Below are 17,449 nucleotides of genomic sequence, written 5' to 3'. Positions count from 1 at the left end.
ATGCCGTTGAGGGTGGTGGTGGGGTAGAGAGAGATCCCATTGATCCTCTCTGATGCTCTGATGGTCCTGTGGATTGACTTGCAATCTGATGCTCTGCAGTCTGCCACTTCCTTTCGAGTTCCTGTGGAATCATCAGAGATTTATGTCACGGTTCCCTGCCATACTTCACCCCATCTTCAGCTCTGCAGGTCACAGAACTGTCCAGCAGTCTCCACACATCCAGCCCCCACAGCTACACACATCCACTGTCCCGTTCCACCCATACAAACATTTTCTCTCTAATCCTTCTTGCAAGAAACTCAATAATTGACCTTCTGTCAAGAGATTATGGGTCCTTCCTGTTCACCCTGAGCTGACTCATCACCTTGTACATGTTGACTGAATTTCCATTCCAAGGAAAGTGGCTTTGTTCTCCCAACACTGACATCACCCTCGCTAATGGTCAGTACAAATTGGCAACAAAGTCTTCTCCTCACTGACGATCAACACAGGTGCACTTGCTCTACGCCCATGACTGTGTGACTGGGCACAATGCTATCTAAAAATTTGCCAGTTACCCCCCAGTTGTCGGCAGATTCACAGGTGGCAATGATGAAGAGTAGAGGAGGGAAATCGATCAGCTGGTTGAGTGGTGTCACATCAACAACCTTGTGTGCAGTATCAGCAAAACCAAGGAGATGATTGTGGACTTCAGGAGAACGTGACCCAATCCTCATCAAGGGCTCATCTGTGGAGAAAGTAAAGAACTTCAAATTCCTGGGTTTCAATATCTCCGAGGATCTGACCTGGAGCTTTCACGTTGATGCAATCTCGAAGAAGGCTCGCTCGCCAGCAGCTATACTTTGTGGGGAGTTTGATGAAATTCGGATACGTCACCGGAGATTTTTGAAACCTTCTTCAGGTGGAGAGCATTCTGTCTGGTTGCATTACCGTCAAAGGCGCCAAAGCTCAGGACAAGAAAACAAATTCCAGGAGGTTGTTAACTCAGCCTGCAACATCACAGGCAGCTTTCTTCACTCCATCGAGGACAGCTACAAGAGGCAGTGTCTTAAGAAAGCAGCCTCTATCTTCAAGGACCCCCACCACCCAGACCACACCCTCTTCTCTCTGCTACCATCAAGAAAAAGGTACAGGGGCCTGGAGACGAGCACTCGGTAGCAGAAGGACAGCTTCCTCCCTGCTGCCATCAGATTCCTGAACGATCAATGAACCAAAGACACTGCCTTACTTTCTTATTTTTTTCTTGCACTATTTTTATTTATTTTGAAATGTGGTTTATAGAAATGTTTGCACTGAGATGCTGCCACAAACAACGAATTTCGTGACATGTTCATGATAACAAATTTTGATTCTGATTCTAATGCTCTCCACCCCCTCCTTGCTGCCACACCCCCTCCCTCTAATGTGATGACCAGAAAGGTCCAAATGTTCCATCTGGGTCTTCGCTGGTGGTTTATTCAAGCCCAACAAGACTCTGTGTCTCAGGCAAGAAACCAATGGACTTCTCACCCACCTCATCCAACTGCTCTACAACCTTCAAGGATCTGCTGCAATCCCAATGGTGTTACTATCTCAGAGACTCTTTCCTGGACCTAGCACACTAACGGCATCGTGAAGAAAGCATGTCAGCACCTCTACTTCCTCAGGAGTTTGCGGAGGTTCGGTGTGACATCAGAAACCCTGGCAAATGTCTCCAGGTGTGTGGTGGAATGCGTGCTGAGCGGCTGCATCTTGGTCTGGTACGGGGACACTAAGATATCTGAGCAGAAAGCCCTGCAAAAGGTAGTAGACACAGCCCAGGACATCCCAGGCAAACCCACCCCCATTGAGAACATCTACAGGGAATGCTGCCATCGGAGAGTGGCTGCAATCATCAAGGACCGTCACAACCCAGCACACGCTCTGTTCTCGCTGCTGCCATCAGGAAAGAGGTAGCGGTGCCACATGACTCACACCCACCAGGTTCAGGAACAGCTGCTACCCCTCCACCATCAGACTCCTCAACGACAAACTCAATCAGGGGCTCATTTAGGATTCTTACTCTTTAGTGATTTTTTTTCTTTCTATTGCACAGTCAGTTTGCTTACATTTCTTTAATTGTTTACATGTGTACGTTGAGTACAGTTTTTTGTTGGACTGCCAATAAGTGGTAATTCTGATTCACCCACAAGAAAAAGAATCTCAGGCTTGTACGTGATGTCATGTACGTACTTGACAATAAATCTGAAATCTCCACTTCAGTCTCCCACCACTGACCACCTTCTCTGCCATCCCTGAAGTCATCTTGTTCCAGATTGAATTCTTTGCTGCTTTCGTTTTCCCACCCAACGCCCACCTTGCTGTTACCCAGAATCCCTCAGTCACGGCACTTGTGTCCCAGTCACTTGAGATGGTCCTCGAGGAGCAAGGATCTGTTGTCGATTGGAACTCCACCTGCCATTAAATTGGGCCATTCGTTTGGGGGGGGGGGGTCGCTACGGCGGAAACAGAAATTGAGAGAAAGGAAGAGAATCTTTGCAGGAGACTGGATGTGAAGAGGTGCAGTCGAGGTGTTAAAATGAACCTTTGGTTGTTTGAAAACAAACACAGATACAGCTACACAAACAGACTTTTTAAATCATTTTGCAAAGTGTGAGCAGCTGGTCTTGTCCCTCTTGGCTTTAATATCTTCAGACCCTTAGGTTTCTTGAACATTCGAGCAGACTGCCCCATATAAATACATATCCCTTAGAATTCTCTTGGGATTCATTAATCAGGGTCATGTCCATTACCCAAAGGATAATCGTTTTTTACTACCTTACCAAATATAGAGTTGTTCTTCTTCTTCAACCTTGCTGAATTCTCAAAACCCTCAATGGAATGTTCTCTCTAACATTTCTTTGGGTTCCACTTACATTCGCAGAGGTCATTGGGGGAGTTGGTCGGTTTGTAAAAAAATGTCTGTTGGGTGCATTCTATCCGGCCTGGGAGTCTTAACTACTCTTACGCAATTCAAAGGCATCTCTGATGATCTTGACTGGAAGACTTCATCCTGGGAGCAGATATGACGGAGATGGAGGAATTGAGAGAAAGGAAGAGAATCCTTACAGGGGACTGGGTGTGAAGAGGTGTAGTCGAGGTAGTTATGGGAGATGGTAGGTTTGTCAGAAATGTCCGTAGAGTATAAATTAGACAATTTTATTGATTTCTTTACATTTGTCATCTATATATCTGTAAAAGTTGATAAAAATATTTAGAAAGAAAAATTCTGTAGAAAGTGTATCTCCAAAGATGGAGACAGAGAGATCAAGAAAGGGGGATGCATTGCCGGAGATGGACCAAGTTAATTTGAGATGAAAGGTAAAGGAATTGAGAGACAGGGATATAATCCTTGCAAGGGGACGATTGAGCCTCTGGATGGGTGTCCCAGGCTATCGATTGACTCACCCGGCTGCCCCCCCCCACCCCCGGGAGTCCCGCTGTTAACCTCCGCTCCTTCACGTTGACAGGATGGGCGGCTCCTGCAAGAGTTTAACAAAATCGAACCCCCTCTGATCTTCGAGTGTAATCAGGCCTGTTCCTGTTGGAGATCGTGCAAGAATCGTGTGGTCCAAAGTGGAATCAAGTAAGTGAGAAAGATGGTGAGGCTTTGTTGTGATACCCATAAGTGCAACGTACAGGGACACGGAAATTCCTGCTTGCTGCAACTACACGGGCACAAAAAATACACCAACAAGCAATGTGGAAATCATGTTACCACATAAAAATATCAGTTTTAATGGGTGTCACCATCTCTGAGGATCTGTCCTGGAGCCTCCATGTTAATGCAACCATGAAGAAGGCTCGCCAGCAGCTACACTTTGTGAGCTGCCTGAGGAGATTTGGTACGTCACCAAAATCTCTCGTAAACTTCTACAGGTATACCGTGAAGAGCATTCTGGCTGGTTGCATCGTTGCCTGGTACGGAGGCGCCAATTCTCAGGACAAGAATAAACTCCAGAGGGTTGTTAACTCGGCCTGCGTCATCACAGGCACCAGACTTCATTCCATCGAGGACATCAACATGAGGCGGTGTCTTAAAAAAGCAGCATCTCTCCTCAAAGACCCCCCACACCCAGGCCAGGCCCTCTTCACTCTGCTACCATCGGGAAAAGGGTACAGGAGCCTGAAGACGAGCACTCAGCGGCAGAAGGACAGCTTCTTCCTTGCTGCCATCAGATTCCTGAACCAAAGACACTACCTTATTTTTCGTGCACAATTATCTTTTATAGCAATGTTGTAAGATGGTTATAATATGAATGTTTGCACAACGATTCTCCCACAAAACACTGAATTCGTGACTGATTCTGGATAGATAAATATTCACAGTTGCAATTAGTCCAAAAACCAATGTGATGTTTAAAAAGTACAAAGCAGATCTTCGATAGAAGAGTAGATTATGGTTGGTCAGGAAGGTTCAAGAACCATGGAAATTGATAAAATACCTAGAGATGCTAGACTTAGGCTCTATAGCTTCTGGTTAGGAAGATAGGATGAAGAAAAGGCCAGTGAAACCTGTGCCAGCTTTCATTCAGAGGACAGTTAATCCAAACTTGATCTCGATGCGACTTTCCCACTCTCTTCCCATCAGCTTGACTCCATCCTCCATCGTAGTTCACATGTCTGGCTGTCTCCACCTTGAACAAATTCTGTGCATTTGCCTCTACATGTCTCTGGGGCGGGGAGAGGACGTGACCCACAATTCCCTAGGGTGGGGAGAGGACCTGTCTCACAATTCCCAGAGGTGAGGAGAGGGCCCAACCCATAATTCCCTGGACAGGAGAGAGGACCCAACCAACAATTCCCTGGGGTAGAGAGAGTTCAAACACCCACAATTCCCTGGGGTGGAGAGAGGACCAAAAACCCACAATTCTACGGGGTGGAGAGAGGACCGGACCCACAATTCCATGGGGTAGAGAGAGGACCAAAGACCCACAATTCCATGGGGTGGAGAGAGGACCAAAGACCCACAATTCCATGGGGTGGGGAAAGGACCCAACCCACAATTCCCTAGAGTGGGGAGAGGACCAAGGACCCACAATTCCCTGGGGTGTGGAGAGGACCCGACACAATTCCCTGCAATGTAGAAAAGGGTGGCCATTCCAAAAGGAGGATATGGTCATAGGTTACCACATATAAACAATGTTGTTTAAAAAAAACACTTTTAAAATAAGATTTAAATGATATTGCAAAAGCAGCATATGTTTTTACTGTAAGTCACCTATGACCATGTCCTCCTTTTAGAATGGCCACCCTAGGTGGGGAGAGGACCATAGACCCACAGTCCTCCTCAGTTCCATCCTATTCTGAACACACAGTGATGCTTCTGTTCCCCAGCTCCCCTACAGGGGGGATTCTCTCCCTCCGCCTCCTCTGTCTCAATCCCATCAGACCCTTGTGTTCCAATCAGTTCACCTCTCCTAATTCTGCTCTATGTTTACCTGTATGTTGACCCCCCCCCCCCCCCATCTGTCTTGCGAACATGGGGATGGGAAGGGGCAAGGGATAGCTCAGTGGAGCCTTGTCCTTTACAGTCCTGCAATATCTGGAACTCACTGCCAGAGGTGGCAGTGGCTTCAGATATAACAATTATTACCCCAATGACAGACACTAAAATTGGCAAATCAGAGAAGGATTCAGGTCTAATGTTGGTAACTGGGGATTTGAGTAGGTGGGCAGAGGGATCAACATGGATTTCAAGGGACGTTTCTCTGCCATCGACGTCAATAGCTGCATTAGTGGTGGGGTAGAACCGCGGATTTGATGCTGTAATTCCCATTAATTTACATCTGCTTCCTGACCCTGTCCTTGCTGGGAAGGGTCCGACTACAGCTGTACCGGACGGAGAAGATGGGCTGGGGTGTGCGAGCGCTGCAGGATATTCCACAGGGAACCTTCATCTGCGAGTAAGTGCTGTGGTCGGGAAGCCCGGAATGTTGTCATCCCTAGGGATGGATCGCAAGCCTTGTCTCCTACTTCTTCCTCTGGCCCACATTCAGACACCCAGCCTTTACTGACATCCCTCAAAGTCCCACCCTTCACCTCTCGACCTCCCGTTCCTCCATCCCTTGACCTCCTGCCCCTTGGCCCCCTGTTCCTCCACGCCTGGATGTCATGTCCCTCTTGCCTTTGACCCCCCCTGTGATGCAATGGAGAACTGATCCTGCTGCACCTTGGTCCAGGTCTCTGGGAGCCTTTGTAGGTTCTGGGAAGGGTTGCCTGCCTCCCACTCTGGAATTGGGGATGAAGTGCCTGTCTGGTTTGACCTGCAGTTACCCTGGGCCTTTTCCTGACCCGTCACTCCAGACAGTCCATTTATCCCAAGCTGCCACTCAGTGGAATATGCAGACCTTTGTGTAGGAAGATATGTGGCCCTGGGTGGGTTTCATCAAAGACAGATGTTGTAATGGGAAGGAGGTACCTGACTAGGTCTGTCTATTTGTCTTCCTCCTCCCTCTCCTTCCTCGCTTACACTCTTCCTCGCTCTCTCTCTCTCTCACACACACACTCCTTCACACTCTCCACCTCTCTCTCTCCCTCCCTCGCTCTCTCTCTCCCTCCCTCTCTCCCCCTCTCCTTCTCCATGCCTTCAGCACATTCTCTCTCTCTCTCTCTCTCTCTCATCTGTTCTCTCTCTCTCTCCCTCTCTCCTGCTGTCATGCACGTTCGCTCACTCTCTCTCACTCTCTCTCTCTCTCTCTGCCATGGAGTCATGCCTAACCTTGATTATTTATTTATATGAATACTCTTGAGCTACATATAGACTGTAGGTGTGCTATGTCCCGTTATGTTTTGCGCCGAAACGCTGTTTCATTGGGTTATACTTGTGCACTCAGATGACAATAAACTTGACTTTAAAAGCCATCTCTGCTGTTCAGGTATGTGGGTGAGATCATCTCGGATGCAGAGGCGGATGTCCGTGAGGATGACTCTTACCTCTTTGATCTGGATAATAAGGTACGCAGTAAAATCACAGAAATGCTGGAGGAACTCAGCGGCGTCCATAGGAGGTTAAAAAAAATTACCGACGCCTCGGGCCTGAGCCCTTCATCGAGTAAAAAGCAGCCAGGCGCGTGAATAAGATAGCTGGGGGAGAAGGCGGGGTGGGGGGGAGCAGAGAGAAGAACACAGACTAACAACCAATTGGACAGAGGAGGAGGACAAGGGAGAATTGATCGGGGGGGAGAGGGCGGCTCTGTGAATGCAGGGCTATAAGGGGGAAAAAAAGGGGAGGGATAAACTTCTTTCCTTCTCCCCAGCCTTTTATTTCAGGTGCCTGCCTGCTTTTCACTCACACCTTGAAGGGCTCAGGCCCAGAACATCGTAATCCTGCGGACGCTGCGAGACCCACTGTGTTCCTCCGGCTTTTCAGTGTTTTTTTTTTAAACTGCAGACTTCCGCACTTTGCTTAATAAGCCCTGCAGCCCCCTCCAGTTTAGATAGGAAACCGGATCTCCGTCCCACAGTTCACACCCCGCCCCTGAAGGGAGCCTCACCTTGCCAGTAGCAAAGTGGATCAGGGCCATTTGCTGCCACTCTGTTTATTTTCAATTTTTTTTTTTGTTTGAAGCTCTCTCTCACATGTCTCCTGGAAACCTGTTTAATGGGCTTCCCATCAATGGTGGGGGATTGAGGTACCCACAACACCTGGCGTTTGGTTTAACAGGCAGGAAATCTGGCCTCGCCGTGTACATCCAGTGTCCTGGACCTTTCTACAATGGGTGGGATTGGGGTGGGGTTGCTGCTGTGTGTATGTGAGAGAAAGAAAAAGATGCTCTGTGTTTGTATCTGCATTACTATACATTTGTGAGACTGTGTGTGGCTTTGTCTATCATTGTGAGTGTAACATTGTACGTGATATAAACAATGGTGGCTCTGCTGGAACTGTGGTAATGGTGCAGACCCGCAGAGACGCGGTGCTGCTCTGTAGGGTTCAACCGCCCAGAGCCAGTGGCAAATTAACGACCACCAGGCCCTAGGTTGAGCCCCCACCCTTTGTTGAATAGAATAAAGTGAAATAGTTCCATTTATTAGCCTTAGGGCTAATCTAAATTTATCCACTGGTGGGAATACACAAATTCATGGCCGGCATCATGGGGTGGGGAGCAGCATTTGCAGGCCATGCCCTCCTTCCCCCCAAATAAGTCATTGTGGCCCGCCCACCCACCCGTAGACCAAAACTTTGCACGGGCAAAGGGCAGGGCACAGTTCCCCCCCTGTGCAGCCGCCCATGGATTTCCCTGGAGCTCGCCCCAGTTCCTCGTCCACCCCACCCACGCATTCTCTTCATGATGCGGGTCCCCGCCTCCATGTCGATGAGACTAGCGCGATTCCCCCGCCACTGCCAGCCGGGGTGTTGGAAAACACAGCGTATGCTCCTTAAGTCACTTCCGAGTCACGACCGCGCCCACCGCTCCTTCAGTGGAGATAAGGTGCATTCTCACCATGGGGTTTCTGGATAATTCTGGTGGCCATGAAACTGGCCGCTGCACTGCATGGTATTCTGTGATGTTTGCCCCAATCATTTATCAAAAGACCAAGCTCCCAGGTTTCCAAAGTCTATTTGGCATTTTGGAGCCTGATTGACAGATGGACCCAGGACTCATGTGAGCCCATATTGACATTGATGTACCAGTGGTATAGACAGCTCCTCTTACTTTCCGGACCCCTAGGCTTTAGCCCACTGCCCAGTCTTAATGTCAACAGAGGCTTCAAACGGCCTGCTAAAGGAGCCAATGGTAAGTGAAATCCTGCACCCTCGGAGGTCAGTGCCCAAGATGGCGGCACCTGTGCTCAGGAACAGCCATGAGGGGCTGCAGACTCCAGGAGAGCAGTGGACCAGCACAGAGCACCAATCACACACCCCGCCCCCCCCCCCCCCCCATTGAGAAGGTGAGGCAGAAGAGACGACCCTATAGGATGTTGTCCACGGCAGCGGAATAGCGAGGTGCTCGGCAGCTGATGAACACACGGGCTCATGGGAATGACCTGTCAGAGCCAGGATTCAGGAGGGCAAGAAAGGCTCCCATAGGACCTCGGGCGCTGAAGGCTGCCTGATCGTGTCAGAGGTTCGGACCTGGAGCTCGGGTCACCGATGGATCAAACAGGGGCCTGTGCAATTGCAGGGGCTGGGGGAGCGCTGGAGGCGAATCCACGGACACTCAGTGTCTCTGAAGGGACTCTCGCTTCTCAACTCTCACCATTAATGGTGGCTCTTTGCTTTACGGCAGGCAGAAAGCAAATTTGTGTAATAATACATGTTCTGAATTATTACATGACAATAAAGGAGTCTTGAATTTTGACACTGTATATCCATATTGTGTTTGGTGTGTGTATTTGTGTATCACTGTGTGTGTGTGTGTGTGTGTGTGTGTGTGTGTGTAGCAACATCTGTGGATGTGTGAGTGCGTGTGTATCATTATGTAGGTCTCTATCTGTGTGTGTGTGTAGCAACATCTGTGGATGTGTGTATCATCATGTAGGTCTCCATCTGTGTGTGTGTGTGTGTGTGTGTGTGTGTATTTTCCACCCTCGCTGTCTGCATGCCTGGCTTGACCATGGTTTAGCACTGTGCACCCACATGTGACGCGTATCCCCGCCTCGCTTTCTGCTGTTGTGTCCTCCAGGATGGAGAGGTGTATTGCATCGATGCCCGTTACTACGGCAACGTGAGCCGCTTCATTAACCATCTGTGCGACCCGAACATCATTCCTGTCCGCGTTTTTATGCTGCACCAAGACCTGCGATTTCCCAGGATTGCGTTCTTCAGCAGCCGGGACATCCGGACAGACGAGGAGCTAGGGTAGGTAGCTGTGGACAGCTCGGTGCCCCAACTGGTACCTGACTCAACGCACGAAGCTTGTCTTTATCATAATACTCCCAAAACTCCGCTCTTCTCCCCATCCCATCACCCAGCCACCTGGACTCTGAGTTCTCAGGTTACATACGTGAACCTCTCCACTGAAACTAAATGGTCAGAGGGTTTGGCAGGTTTAGGGAGATTGATTCCATGAGATCGTAAAATAGCAAATTGGAAATGGGGAAGAGGCAGAAAACAGAAGTTAAAGCACGCCAATACAGTCCCACCACCAGACACACTTTTCCTTCTCCTCTCAGCCTTTCCCAGGGACCACTCCCTCTGCAATTCCCTCCCCACTTATTGTGCCCCTCCCCCCGAAGCACCTTCCCTTGTGCCCACACCTCCTCCCTCACCACAGTCCTGGGCCCCAAACAGACCATTCACATGAAGCAACACTTCACTGGTATAGCCACAGGACTTATTTAACTGCATCTGGCTCTCCCTCAGAGAGGCCAGTCACGGACCGGGGGATTGCTTCGCTCAGCACCTTCTCTTTGTCCGCCAACAACAGCGACCTCCCAATAGCCAACCATTTCAGTTCTGAGCCACACTCTCACGCTCACGTGTCTGTCCATGGCCTTGTGCACTATCCCACCCTGATCACCCGCAGATTGGAGGAACAACAGCTTATTTTCTGTCTGGTCCCCTCCAGCCAAATGGCATTAACATCGACTTTTCTGCTAAACCTGCTCACATTTTCTTTCCCCTCCCCCTTTCCTGTCGTTCCAGTTCTCCCCTCACCCACCCACCCAACACCCCTGCCCTTCATTGCTGCTCTCTCTTTTCTTCACCTATCATCTCCTGCCTTTGCCACCCCCCTCCTCCCCTCTACTTTTACGTTCGGATCCATGCCAGCATTCTCTCATCCCTCCATGAAGGGCTCAAGCCTGAAATGTTGGTTGTGCATCTTCACCTTTCCTTTATTAAGGACGCTGAGTTTCTCCAGCATTTTGTGTTTTTACTCCAACCGCAATGTCTGCAGATTTTCATGATTTACCTCTTGTTTTTACACTGCCAGTGACCCGGGCTTGAGTCCGGTGCTGTCTGTATGATCTGCCCATGTCTGCATTGGGTTTCCTCCAGGTGCTTTAATTTTTTTTCTTAGACATACAGCGCGGTAACAGGCTGTTTCGGCTCACGAGCCCGTGCCGCCCAATTGACCTACAACCCCCGGTTCGTTTTGAAGGGTGGGTGGAAACCGGAGCACCCAGATGAAACATGACACAGACGTAGGGAGGACGTACGAACTCCTTACAGACAGCACAGGATTCAAACCCTGGTCTCTGGCACTGTAATGCTGCTTCATTGAAGTAGTGAGGTGACCAGAACTGAACACAATACTTTAAAAAAAAACGTTTGGCTAACTTTGGACCAGACAAATGGAATTAGCTTTGGCGTCTTAGATAGCATGGATCAGTTTGATAGAAGTTGACAGAATGTATCCCTTTATCACGAAGGGGAATGAAAACAAAAGCCAGAAGGCCTTCCATCATTACACAGGGCAGCCATTCTCACCCAATCTTTAAGTTTGGCCTCCTTCAGACTCTGCTCGATGTGTCTGGGCCCCTTTCCCTGTGAGGCACTCAAATTTAGCTCGTTTCTTCCGCACTTCTCTTCAACCAGCTGCGTGAAAAACATTTTATGATTTCACTCCTTGGCCCCGTTGAGAATGGCTGATGTAGACCATTGGTGAGACTGTTTTGAGAGTATGGTATTGGCCTACTTATTTAAGGAATGATGTTCATATGTTGGAAGCTGTTTGGAAAATATTAAATTTTACATTTATTTTGCAATATTTTATTATTTTAAATCTATTTAACAATCAACAATCATACCAAATACCCTCCCTCCACCCCCTCCCCTCTATACGTTCCATTAAACTGAGAAGAGCAAAGAAAAAGAATCACAAAAAGATCATCCCATTGTCAGAGAGTACAGTAAAACACATGGAGACACAATAATCCCACAGTGTTAAAATCTTTATAGAGGTCTACTTGCTAGCCAGTAACGATTGTGACTCTATATTGGTGCCAGTGATGTACCTGTATGCTCTAAATAAGGCTGCCCGATTTTTAGGAAGGTGTCTATCCCTTCCTGAGATTGTACGTGACCTTTACAAGTGGGAATGCAGCTGTTCATCTCCGAAGACCACCTGTCCATGAGTAGATGGGCGTCAGAATTCCATACTACTGCTGTGCACCTCCTGGTCACACACAAGGCAGTTTCTGTGAATTTGATTTGAAAATTAGTGATCTACCCGCCGTGGTAAAGTTCTCCGGCAGACAAGTCTCTGGGTCTGCTGGGAAGGTGACTCCCGTGATCTTGGTTAGGGTATCACAGAGGTCAAACCAGAAGGGCCCTCACCTTTGTGCAAAGCCAGGTAGAGTGTAAAAAGGAACCAACCTCTACACCCCACCTAAAGTGCATCTCTGATAATTTGGGTTTATATTGGTGCAAGTTCTATGGAGAGAGAAAATTACAATGGACCAATCTCTACATGGCATTGATAGTAAATTTTACATTTTAAAAAAAAAATTTAAATTTAGACATACAGCTCAGTAACAGGCCCTTTCGGTTCATGAGTCCAGGCACCCTGGTACGTTTTGAACGGTGGGAGGAAACACAAACACGGGCAGACCGTACAAACTTACAAAGAATGTAGAAACTCCTTAAATTTACGGGGTATAAAACATCTACAAGACCGACTGAAATTAAGAACCAGCAGGAAACGAAAATCTGAAATAAAATGGTCATGCGGGAAAGATGGTTCGTGGCTTCGTTGAGTGGAGGGCCTAAATGACCCGTTCCACATCCAGGGCTACGCCTTCGTGAGATTTCACTGCTCGTTTATCTCTCTCCGCAGGTTTGATTATGGCGACCGTTTCTGGGATATCAAGTGCAAATACTTTACGTGTCAGTGCGGCTCAGAGAAGTGCAAGCACTCAGCTGAAGCCATTGCACTGGAGCAGAATCGACTGGCCAGGCTCGAGGCCTACCAGGACACCATGCCCGAAAGCAGCCTGACTGTAATCGGGCCCTCCTGAGCCCCCTGCCTTCCTCATCCTTGCTCGGTTCCCCTTCTCCCTTTCTCTGCAGCACCAAGAGAACACTCCGACCCCCCCTCCCCCCAACTTATTCACTCCCCCCCTACCCACGGAACCTCTGGCCCATCTTACAGGGGGTTGGGTTGGGGTGGATGGGATCAAAAGGCGAGGATCATTGGTAACTGTGCCCCTCCCACCAGGACAGTGATTTGCCCAGGGATTATCCTCCGCACGGCACCGATCAACTTGTTTTCCTTGCTGCACTTGGCAGTGTTAGGGTCCGTTCGGGGCCATGACTGTTGTACAGGATGTCTGCAGATGCCGGGGTCAAGTCCAATCCAAAAACCAGCTGGAGAAACTCAGCAAGTCACACACCATCCAACGGTGATGTACATTAACTTTTGACTGCTGTAAGGCAGACAAATAGTCAGCCTTGAGCATGGCCTGGTGCCCCTTACAGGAAGAAAGACAAACAGAAGAGAGTGCCTGTGGATTCACCTCCTGCAGCCCATGCGGGTCCCCCAACCGTAAGTCGCCGCAACCTGCCTGTCACTGAGCCCCTCAGTCGTCTCCCATGCTCCTCCTTCTCAACAGGGTTGAGGGTGCTCTCCCTGTTTCTGGCGCCCCGCGCCAGTCCGCTGCAACCCCTGTGGCCGCTGCCAAGCATGGCAGGGTTTTACTTACAAACACCGTCGGCTCCTTTAACAGGGTGTTTAAAAGCCTGCACAGAGCCACACTTGGAAGGGTGGTTGAAACGTTCGGAGCTCCCCACTCTCCCAGGTATGCAGGTTTCCAAGGGCCCAGGCCCTAAACGTTGGGTACCCTTTACTTCCTATGGATGCTGTGTGACCCGCTGAGTTTCTCCAGTGCACTTGTACAGAGCCCAAACTGCTCCTCTTTCCAGTAACTGGAGGTGTCATCATTAGTTTTGCCCTTCCACAGTAAATTGTGAATTTAAAATCTTCCTTCAGGAGTGTGGTGGAGGCCAGTGTTTGATATCAGGCTGTATTTACAGGAGTGGCCCATGGTATGGAGGAGGGGGGCAGGGTTAATCCAGTGGGTCAGGTAAATAACAATGGAGCCTGCTTAGTCAGGGCCCTTGGTGATGACTCCACCTTCCTGGCTCCCAGGTCTCAGAAGGAGATTCAGTCTCATTGTCCTCTTGGATCATACCTGACGACACCTCTTGGTATCCTGCGTCCACTGGAGACGGGCATGAGTCACTTACTCCATCCCTGTCAGCGGTGAGTTCTCTCAGACCTCGCCTTTTATTGCCCCTCGAGAAGGTGGAAATGAATCGCCTCCTTGAACCATTGCAGTCCTTCTTGGTGAACGAGCTCTCAGTTCTGCAGGGGTGGGGGTATTAGGACTTTTCCCCCCAAAGGACTGGGGCGATATATTTCCAAGAACAGACTGGAGGGTTAGGGTGAGGAGGTAATGAACTGCAGGCTGTAGTGTCCTCATCTCTTAGAAGCATAGAACATTACAGCCCAGAACACAGGCCCTTCTAGTCTGTGCCAAACCATTTTTCTGCGTCGTCCCACTGACCTGCAGCCAGCCCGTAGCCCTCCCATCCCATGAACCTCTCTTATGCCTCTCGTCTTTCTTGATGGCAGAGATTGTGGGTTTGGGAGGCCCTGTCAGAGTAACTCGGGGAAGTAACTGTGGATCATTTTGTAGATAGTGCCCCACTGGATCCTCTCTGGGCTGTCAGAGGAGGGAGGAGGGTTTGGATGGGTGGGTAGGCCAATCAAACATTGGCTTTGACACAGATGGTGTTGAGATAATGGAGAGTTGTTGGAGCCTATTCCATCACACACCTGACTCATTTCCTGTAGGTGGGGGAGGGAAGGTCAAACGGTGAGTCCCTCACCTCAGGTTCCCCAGCCTCTGATGAGGTCTTGTCGGCACAATGAATCTGGCTGGTTGGTTCTAGTCAACAGAAATTTTTGGGATGATAATGATCGGTGATGGGGAAAGTCGTGATATTGAACGTCAGGGGTGGATGGTTAGAATCTCCTGCTGGACATGGTCATCAACACAAATGTGTGGGGAGAGCTGGTGATAATCCGAGGGTCAGGGGCTTTGTCAGTGGACAAAAGGAACCAAGTGCTGGTGCTTAAAGGGTTTTCAACCCTTCCCTTCCTCTTCACAGCACAAGAGGCTCAGCCTTCCATTCCCAGGACAGGGCCAGAGGGACCGTTAACGCACCCCTGAGAGTGCCACTGCCCTGACCCTGTTATGATGGCAGCCCACCCGCATGCGCGCGTGGCAGGACTGAGTCCTTCCCTGTCAGAGGAGTGGTGCTGATGGACCGTGGGATGTCAGGCAGAGGGCAAAGCCCATGCCTGGTGGATCACTGTTGGTGGGGACGGTGCTGTGGGAGTAGCATGACGCACTAGGCCATCCCTGCCATATTGGGAAAACACTAAGCAGAGTGCTATGCTGAATGGGGTGGGGGAAGCAGTGGTGAGGGGAGCACACCCAGTTTTGGAGGAGCTGACATTTGGATGGAATTTTATACAATGCCCTCCATAACGTTTTGGGACAAAGATTTTTTTTTAATTTTCTTTGCCCCTGTGATCCACAGTTTTAAATTTGTAATCGACCAACTGACATGTAATTAAAGTGCATGTTCCAGATTTTATTCAAGATTATTCGTATACATTTTGGTTTGACTGCAAGATGTAAACACTAGTTAGCGGCAGAGGTATTGAAAATAACCTGCAGAATTCTGGAATAAAGGTCATGTGGACAAGATTAACCTGTGTCAGACTGATGGCAAGAGCAAAGTGTGGAGACGTAAAGTCTCCAAAGCAGACCACCTCTGCCTTGGCTTGCATCCTCCAGTGTCCAAAGCAGACCACCTCTGCCTTGGCTTGCATCCTCCAGTGTCCAAAGCAGACCACCTCTGCCTTGGCTTGAATCCTGCAGTGTCCAAAGCAGACCACCTCTGCCTTGGCTTGCATCCTGCAGTGTCCAAAGCAGACCACCTCTGCCTTGGCTTGCATCCTGCAGTATTCACAAAGTCTTCTGCAGACAGTGGTCGTTCATTGACATGTCCACAGCTGAAATGTTTCTGATCTGTCAGACGGGCTTTGGCTGTTTTGCTTCATTAAGATGAGAATTCTTCTGTCGTCAGCATCAGAAGTGGAGGTCATCCTTTAATCCCTTTGCCATTACTGAGCTCTTTCTTCTTAAAGACGTTCCAAACTGTTGATTTTGGTCATCCTAAGGTTTGGGCGATGTCTCCTGCTGTTTTATTCTTTAGCCTCGTCATGTCTTTCATGGACTTCGTGTTGAAAATTGGCAACTAGAATCCAAAGGCTTTGAAAGAAGCTCTCTTACACCCGCACCAATGAAGCAATTAAACAGACCTGAGTACTCACAAACACCTTGTGAAGCCAAATGTCCCAAACATGGGGGAACTATGTATAAAAGGTGCTGTAATTAAACCAAAATGTATACAAATCTGGAACGTTCACTTTAATAACATGCGAATTGTTTTGATTACAAATTTAAAACTGTGGAGCACAGGGGGGAAATGAAGGGAAAAACGTGTCCTTGTATCACCAGCACAGAACAAAATCGAACTCAACGCTGCTGGTGGGAGCAGAAACTGACTGCCAAGTTTCTCTAAAACGGGGATTGGCTTTCTGAATGTAGAGCAACCGGACCAGCAGAGGGTGTGAGATGAAATGCAAGGTTCTTCTCATCCTCTCCGCTCCGTGTCGGTAGGTGGGGTTATCCAAATCATCACTCGATCTGCTCAGGGAGGCCTGCATGGAACAAGCTCCCTCTTAGTGGTTTCCTGTGCAGTCTGTACCATCCTGCAAGTTTATGTTTTTTTAAAAAATCTTGTAGTGGATAGAATGTCTTGGATCATGTGCCGAAATCTCCCCTCAATACTCTGCAGTGATGGGGATAGCCACGTCATGGGCCCCTCTGCGTTTTGACTGGACACACGTTCATCACAGGTCAGAGTGAGACTGCTATCTCTTGTGTTGCCAATGTCCTCGTTGAGATTGGCGAATTGTAGAAATGTCCACGGTTTTACTGCTGGAGGTCAAACCCAGCCCTCTCCCCTGCACCCTCCACACACTTCAAAGTGAATGACTTTTTTTTTAATATGTGCTCGATCTTGTGGGCTTGACTTCTGTTTGATACTGTTCATTAAACGCCTTCGTGCTGTTTTTTTTTTAAATACCTTGCTTAGTTTATTGATCGTCTGCACGTACATGGGTAGTGCTGAGGAAGCCGAGAGTCCGCAGGGGAACTTGGACGGATTTGGAGAATGGGCAAAGACGTGGCCGAAGGAATGGAGCACGGTAACAGGCCCATTTTGGCCCACGAGTCCGTGCCGCCCAATTCACACCCCATTAACCAACACCCCCTGGTAAGTTTCGAATGTTGGGAGGAAACCGGAGCCCCCAGAGAAAACCCACGCAGACACAGGGAAAACGTGCAAACTCCTCACAGACAGTGCGGACTCAAGGTCCGGTCCCGATGGTGCTGACCGCTACACCAA

At 49.0% G+C, this 17,449-nt stretch overlaps 1 protein-coding gene across 11 annotated transcripts in view; it reads left to right on the top strand.

Moving 5' to 3' along the window:
* LOC138754775 (histone-lysine N-methyltransferase EHMT2-like) overlaps positions 1-17,125 on the top strand; it is a 129,592-nt gene extending 112,467 nt beyond the window's left edge. For 10 of the 11 annotated variants that reach the window (XM_069919585.1, XM_069919586.1, XM_069919578.1 and 7 more), the window contains 5 exons: positions 3,489-3,604; positions 5,838-5,924; positions 6,897-6,975; positions 9,645-9,820; positions 12,741-17,125. In XM_069919585.1, coding sequence (XP_069775686.1) covers positions 3,489-3,604; positions 5,838-5,924; positions 6,897-6,975; positions 9,645-9,820; positions 12,741-12,921 — 639 coding nt within the window. In that variant the 3' untranslated portion in view covers positions 12,922-17,125. The remainder of the gene's footprint in view (positions 1-3,488; positions 3,605-5,837; positions 5,925-6,896; positions 6,976-9,644; positions 9,821-12,740) is intronic. The other variant, XM_069919579.1, reaches the window with a different exon arrangement.
* The last annotated feature ends 324 nt before the right edge of the window (positions 17,126-17,449 follow it).

The sequence above is a fragment of the Narcine bancroftii genome, chromosome 2 (genome assembly GCF_036971445.1).
Source record: "Narcine bancroftii isolate sNarBan1 chromosome 2, sNarBan1.hap1, whole genome shotgun sequence".
NCBI classification, from domain to species: domain Eukaryota; kingdom Metazoa; phylum Chordata; class Chondrichthyes; order Torpediniformes; family Narcinidae; genus Narcine; species Narcine bancroftii.
Note: the sequence above shows the minus strand (reverse complement) of the source record. Positions and strands in the feature narration are given on the sequence as shown.